Source organism: Haplochromis burtoni, unplaced genomic scaffold, assembly GCF_018398535.1.
Source record: "Haplochromis burtoni strain Fernald_Lab_line unplaced genomic scaffold, NCSU_Asbu1 Contig_1465, whole genome shotgun sequence".
Classification (NCBI taxonomy): Eukaryota; Metazoa; Chordata; class Actinopteri; order Cichliformes; family Cichlidae; genus Haplochromis; species Haplochromis burtoni.
Window position 1 is genome coordinate 38,611 of NW_024583826.1, and position 7,556 is coordinate 46,166.

At 37.5% G+C, this 7,556-nt stretch overlaps 1 protein-coding gene across 1 annotated transcript; it reads left to right on the top strand.

Moving 5' to 3' along the window:
- The first annotated feature begins 1,473 nt into the window (after positions 1 to 1,473).
- Positions 1,474 to 3,066, top strand: LOC102299276 (urokinase plasminogen activator surface receptor). The gene is made up of 5 exons (XM_005952277.2): positions 1,474 to 1,574; positions 1,832 to 1,948; positions 2,026 to 2,172; positions 2,519 to 2,629; positions 2,714 to 3,066. The coding sequence occupies exons 1-5, from the start codon at positions 1,511 to 1,513 to the stop codon at positions 2,914 to 2,916; spliced, it is 642 nt and encodes a 213-aa protein (XP_005952339.1). The 5' UTR covers positions 1,474 to 1,510; the 3' UTR covers positions 2,917 to 3,066.
- Positions 3,067 to 7,556: the final 4,490 nt, after the last annotated feature.

Consider the following 7,556-nt stretch of genomic DNA (forward strand, 5'->3'; position numbering starts at 1 on the left):
ACACAAACACACAAACACAAACACACACCACATATCAACGCTCGCCTGTTTTTCGCTTCTCTTCGGCTTTCTACCAACACACACATCCACCCACAACATCTACGCACGAACCGCTGTCTACACTACGTGGCGCACGGTGATGCCAGAGTATCTGGATTTTAAGTCATTAAAAGCTAGTCAATCATTCAAGGTAACCAAACCATATTCAAAGTCTGAAAAGTTTTATTGTTGGACTAGCCTTCTCTTTGAAATAAAGACATGTTTGAACTATGCTTCCTTATTACCAGCTTTAATGAGATATCAGAAGCATCTCTAACAAGAAATCTAAAAATCTCATTGAGGTCAATATGTTCTTGCTTCCTGTGCAGGAAAATGATGGGGAGGATAATTTTTCAAATTCAAATTCAAATTTTTATTTGTCACATGCACAGTCATACACAGTACGATATGCAGTGAAATACTTACACAACTGCTCGTGACCTGAAGAAGAAGAAAAAAAAGGCTATGAATAAGATAGGAAATAAATATGAAAAATTAAAAAGGGTAAATTTAACAAGGAAGGAATAAAATAAAATATAAAAATTAAAGTTAAAAATGAAATAACTGTACAACAACAAATTAGAATGAAGGGTAAATTTAACTGGGAAAGAATAAGATAAAATATATAAATTAAAGTTGAAAATAAAATAACTGTACAACAAAAAAGTCCTCGGCCCTCTCTGAATACAGTCGTCTGCTCGTCACAAAGACGAAAGAAGTGCAGCTGAATGGGATGTTTCATTGGGGCATAAAATAAATATAATTATTCAGACTTTGAGTCCTGCTTGTTCTATAGTGTCCTGGGACTGTCCTCAGGAATTCTGATAGTTACAGATAAAGTTACAGCCTGTGCAGAGGTGGTGAGCGGGAAAAGAAAGTGTCTTCTCTCAGCACATGTCTAATAAAAATGCGAGAATAGTTTTTAAATTCAAGTCATTCTTGACTGTGTTTCAGTTTTGATGCACTGATAGTTGAAAATACAGATTTCTGTCTTTTTTATTACCTTTTTTGAAAAGATAAGGGGAAATGTGCAAGTTAATAATATACCACTGAAAACTGGTGTGTCTGGTTTTGATTGATATATGCTGTAAGATAGAATGGATGTGGCAATAACGGTTACATACCTTTTGTGTGGTTGTCGGTGACTTTCATTTCTCATGAATCACAGTCAGTTTTGTTTTTCATTCAGTTCATTCAAGAAACAAACATTTTACGTCTGTTCTCAAAGAAAATGATTTGCAGCCTAAAAATATTTCAGCAGATAGAGAATTAAGCAATTTAAAAACTTTACCATTCACTTAACTTGAATTATGTGGAAAAAGAATTCAAATTCTTATTCAAAGGACTGTTTTTTGATAGTCAGGTTCCTTCACTGTCAAAGGCAGAATTAAGGAGTGGTCAGAGATAGGAGACCACTCCCCTCGATGAGAATTGCTTATAACCTGAACACAAACTAAAGTAGAATTCACTTATGTCTGACCGCTCCACAATGCAGAACCTTGTGCTGATCCTTGGGATTGTGCTGCTCCCTAGAGGCAAGTTTTTCTTCAGTTATCTGTTCTTTTGAAGAAAGTTCTGTAATATTCAATGAAACATTTTCTTTTTTAATGCTTCTACAACATGTTTTAGTACAACCCAGTAAACGTTTGTCTACGTTCTACAAATTATTATACTAATTACTGTACTGTTTGCCCTTTATTTTTTAAACGGTTCATTTTAGTGAATGTTTTAGAATATGTCCATGCATTGGAAGCAAGAAAATTTTCACTTATCTTTATCTTTGTTTTATCAGCCTGTGCCTTGAAATGTTACGAATGCATACCGGACCTCTCTGGAAGCTGCGCTCAGACAACAAAAGAATGTCCTTCCAACACTCAGTGTGGATCAGTAAGAGTGACTTCATATGCAGGTTTGATATTTTATAGTTTTTATTTTATTCTTCTTTTGAACTGGTTCAGTTTTCAATGGTTCCTCTTTTTGTTGCAGGTAATTCAAAACTGGTTGATATTAAAGGTAAAAGTTGTGCTGCGGCTGAGGAGTGTGTTCAGGCCTCAATCAACTTTGGAGTTTCTCAAACTCTACTGACCAGCAAGTGTTGCACCTCTGATCTTTGCAACTCTCAAGATGCCCCTGGTAATTTCTATCACGCTTCTTGGTATTTTGAAATGTAATTTCCTGTCCTTGAAAGTAAAAAAAAAAGAAAAATTTATTTATTTTTATTAAATATGTTGAGAAAGTTTTGAAGTGGGTCAAAACCTTTCTTTCAATCGTCGTATTCGCTTGAACAGATGAGGTCAAAATTATCAATCTGTAAAAATTTTGTGATTAAAAAATCTCAAACAATAAACATATTAATGACATAAATGTTTTTTTCTTTTGTTTTCTGTTGTTTTTTTTGTTTGTTTTATTGCTGATGTTTTTGGCACACAGTTAAAATAAGGAGGGGAACAAATATTACAAATATTTCTGTATTCAACAGAGGGCAGCATCTCCTCTCCAAATGGGAAAAAGTGCTTCCAATGTGATGGAAACGATTGCACAAAAACTCTATATTGCAATGGAGATGAGGACCACTGCATCTCAACAAGCGGTAACAGGCCGACAGCATTCATTGTCTGCATGTTTGTTCTTTTCTGCTCAGTGATTCAGTGATTCCCTCTTTTCATTTCCTCAGTGACTTCAGGAGGGCAAAAGGTGACTGTAAAGGGCTGCGCCTCCAAGGTGGTTTGCTCAAGCACACAATCTGCACAGATTGCAGGAATCATAGGAACAGAAATCAGCTGCTGCCAGGGTGACCTCTGCAACAGTGCCATCAGTACAACTGCTGGCCTTCTGCTCTTTGTGACACCGCTGATCTCTCTGGTCTTGTTCTCTTAGCTGATGGAAACAACAACATCACAGCCGAGCTTTTCTTATGACTGTCACAATGTTTCCTCTCATTTCACCAGAGCTTAAAAAATAACTACATTTTTGTAACTAAACATAATTTTTGGTTTGTGGAGAAAATAAATGAATACATTTCTTAAAGTCCTGTACATTTCTCTATTTTCTTTAAGTCAATATTATCGGCTATCAAATTAATAAGACATATACAAAAAATATGGTTGAAATAATCAACACTTGGCTGACTTTTATCATAGATATTAGCCAGTGATTTATTTTTCTAGAACGTAGATCATTCTGTCCCAATATTTAACTGCATTTGTTACTCACTGCTTTAAAGATTAATGTTGGAAATGGGTAGAATTATATTTTATATTTTCTCCATCTAATGGACAAATCTTTTTATAGTATACAGTTTAAACATAGACTTTATTAACCCCACACTGGGGAAATTCACATGTTACAGCATCACATGTGTCAGGAAGAAAAGTGAATAAAAGATATAATATAAAAAAAATAAGAAAATATAGCACATCAATAAAAAAGCCACAATAAACCTATAAAGACTAATTTGTACCATGTACAAATGTACATGCTTGTAAAATATACATGTGTATTTTAGAAGGTATCTATTATGTGTATGTGTGTATTGTTACGTGGTCAGTCACGTTTGTTTTGGTCATAATCCGGATGAGTTGGCTGTATTTTTCCATGTTCTCACCCCTGGGCGGAGCCTCATCACTACACCTGTTTGTTCACCTGTCAGTGATCCAGGGCTAACAACAGGCAGTATTTAAGGCCAGCTTCCTTATCTGTTCCACACCAGTTTGTCAGCTATCCTAGGTTGTTTGTTTGTGTTGTGTTGTATTGTGTGTGGGTCCAGATCCATGCTTTGGCCTCCAGGCCCCATTGTTACAGTTTCTCCTAGAACAGAACCAGGCTGGGTTTTCACTTCGGGCTTAAACTGGACAACTGCACATTAAATTTTTGTGAATCACCACACAAACTGATTGCATGGTTAGAGCATACTCTGCTGACATTTTGAACAGTGTTCGGTCATCTAAGAAAATCATTTTCAAGTCTGTTTATAAAAATACAATTATTTGAAGTCCACAAATGCTTCAGTAGTGGGTCAACTATCTACTAGTGTTTGTCAACTATCTGACATCAAAATAAATGAAACATTTTAGTCAAGCAAGAAATGTTCCAGTGTCTTAGCTGACAAGAACAGCACCTGGTTTGGTTTTCTTCTGCTGCTGTAGCCTTTCTGCTCAATATCTGCTGTCAAATGCCTCAGAAAGAGCTAAACATATGATAGATATTAGATATTAGTCTCTTAACATGCTTATGCCTTAATACAACTTTCAGCTTTCATTGGTGCTATCAAATCAGATAATCAACATACAATTTTAATTAAAGTAATAATTTTGATAAATATGTGTCCAAACCTTTGTTTATAAAACTGTAACACTAAATCTACAGTTCACTGGCTGATTGGGTGTAATAGCAATATATTAAAAATGTATTAGATTGAACATCTCAGTATGTCTGAAGTATTGCAGTTATAATGTGTGGTTTAGTAAGACAGGAAAATGTTTGTGAGAGTGTACACATGAATGTTGCTGTGGTATTGTTGGCTAAGGGTAAACGTAAATACAGTAAAATCGTAATTCACGTCGACAGTAATGACACCCGGTTACGTCAATCGGAGGTCACTAAAATCAATATTGAATCGGTGTGCAACTTTGCCAAAACAATGTCGGACTCTGTAGTTTTCTCTGTAGTTTTCTCTGGTCCCCTCCCCAATCAGACCAGGAGTGACATGTTTAGCCGCATGTTCTCCTTAAATTGCTGGCTGTCTGAGTGGTGTCCCAGAAACGATGTGGGCTTCATAGATAATTGGCAAACCTTCTGGAGGAAACCTGGTCTTGTTAGGAGAGACGGCATCCATCCCACTTTGGCTGGAGCAGCTCTCATTTCTAATAATAATAATAATGTGTTAATAGACCTCTCTGCATTGAATCATATCTGTTATTAATCCCTGTCTCTCTTCCACAGCATGTCTTTATCCTGTATTTCTTTTCTCATCCCAACCAGTCGCAGCAGATGTCCCCCCTTCCTGAGCCTGGTTCTGCTGGAGGTTTCTTCCTGTTAAAAGGAAGTTTTTCCTTTCCACTGTCGCCAAAGTGTCGCTCATACGGGGTCATATGATTGTTGAGTTTTTCTCTGTATCTATTATTGTATGACCTACTGTACAATATAAAGCCCCTTGAGGTGACTGCTGTTGTGATTTGGCCGTATATAAATAAAATTGAATTGAATGTTAACTGCAGTAAAAAGGTTAAAGTACCACATGTGCTGTCAGTGCAGTGTCTGATCTCAGACCTGCACAGCTTCCGTTTTAAACACTTGATGTACTCAGCTGCATGAAGAGCACATGAGATTTTCTCTGACACAATTAAATAAAACATGATGAAGGTCAAAGGTCATCACTTGTATGCTGAACAAAAAATTGGTAATCTGGAAATCTTTCACAGTTTTTTGCCAATAGTGTGTTATTTACCATAAAGTAATTCAGAGTCATTCACACCAGAGTAAGAGAGGATAATATATTTTTAAATATACTTTCTACAGAACTAAATATAATATCTTTATGTAAACATCCAGAGCCTCTGTGGATTTGCCAAGTATTTATAACATAACGCAAAGCAACGGCCTCCATCACAGTGTTCATGAAATGCTGGGTTTATCAATCTTGTGGGGCGGGCATATTGTTGAGTTCAGAAGAATTCCCTGTAAGGGACCTGGTGGTGAACATTAGTCTTCCGTCCTTGCGATGAAATTCAGTCTTCCTGATGTTTCTGAAATGGTGCATCTCTCAGTAGGTTAACAGAACATGTGACACCTTTCTGTGATAATAGAAAGGGAACAAGTTTCTCCAAACCTCTGGAACGAGGAAACCCAGCATGGTCTCCCTCACCAGTTTTCGCCCAGGATGGATGAAGCTGTTGATGATAATGTGGATAGTCAAAAGAACAAATGACAGGTCTATGAAACAAGCTGCTGGTTTTATTTAAAGTTTCCATGTTAGCAGACCGTAGAGCAGGCTCCGGAGCCGCATGCGGCTGTTTTGTCCTTATACTGCGGCTTCACATGGTTTGGGAAAATAAATGAGAAGTATTTAGCTGACGTGTATTTTATTTGTGTTTAGTTCTTTTTTTTTAACTTGTAGTTCTAAATTGGAAGATTGTTGTGATATTGAAATAAAAATAATAAAATTATATTTTATTATTTTTCATCGCTCAAAATAAGCGTCACACTCGCAGAAGCCGGTATACCCGCCAAAACGCCGTGCATTTATCAAGACTTTCAACCCCAGATAGACCAATGGATCTTTGGATCCACATTATGTCAGCAGCTGTTCTCCACCGTGAACTATGTTAAAAACAAACACTGCTCACGCCTCACAGATGACAGCTTACAGTCCTGCGTAAAGATGAAAGTGACTTCAGCCCCGATTTGAGAGGCGGTGCCCAGAGGTTCAGGAGCAGAAGTTCCATTGTAAACATACCACGGCAGACCCGCTGCTTTTCAGCATCCCGTTATTGACCACTTGCTGTACGCATACAGTCAGCGGTAGCTTTTCAGCTCACAGCCCGACAACACAACAGCAGAGAGCGTGATTGCGGGTGCCGCTCAGGCAGCGGCACTGCAGACCACGCCCCGCCACACACATTAACCAGGTAAAATACATATTTAGGCAGAATTTTGCAAATATCTATTTTTCATTTTTTGGCAGCATAGTGCTCCCCCTCCCCCAATTTTTAAAAGTCAGATCAAGGCTCCAGGCGTTTGCTGTCGCATTTTATTTGTAGTGTGAACACGCAGACAAAAAAATCGGATTTGATCAAAAAATCGGAATTGAGCATTAAGACCTGCAGTGTGAACGTAGCCTTAATGTGAATGTTATTAGGTCTGTTCTACATGCTGTTACAGGTAGAAACTGCTGGGACATTAGGTTTTATTTTTAAATAATTCAAAGGTGAATATACATGTAAACAAGACTAAATGTTCTTTCTTCTAAATAACTAAAAGATAAGAGCTCATTTCACACTGGCCCATGTCTTTTTGAATCTTGACATGTCTTGGTTTACAAGTTGCTCAGTGGCAGACAAGGAACCTTTCCTAAACTTTATTTGTAATCTATACTGCTGTGGATGACACAACTTGTGAAATGGATATGATGTCTGTCTGACAGGTTTGGATTACATTAAACGTGCATACCTTTTGTTCTGTTGTTAATGCAGCCACCCTGGATGTTAACAGTCAATTCAATCATCACAACTCTGCTGATATGAGTTTGCGATTTTCTGCTGGGAAGCAGCACAGAGAGGGACAGGAAACGAGTTAATTGTTGTAGAGGGCCAGCTCTCTCATGGCCAGTCCCTTAGACCCCATAGAGGAGTTTAATGAGAGGAGGGTGTTAGCCAAGCAAATGTCCATCATGGACAACACTCAAACTCATCATCTGCATGTGGAGGATTATATTAGGCTGTATAACAAAACATGTTGTAAAGACCCCCTGTTAGGTTTTGTATTGTTGATTGTCATTTATGCTTAGAAATATTTACTCA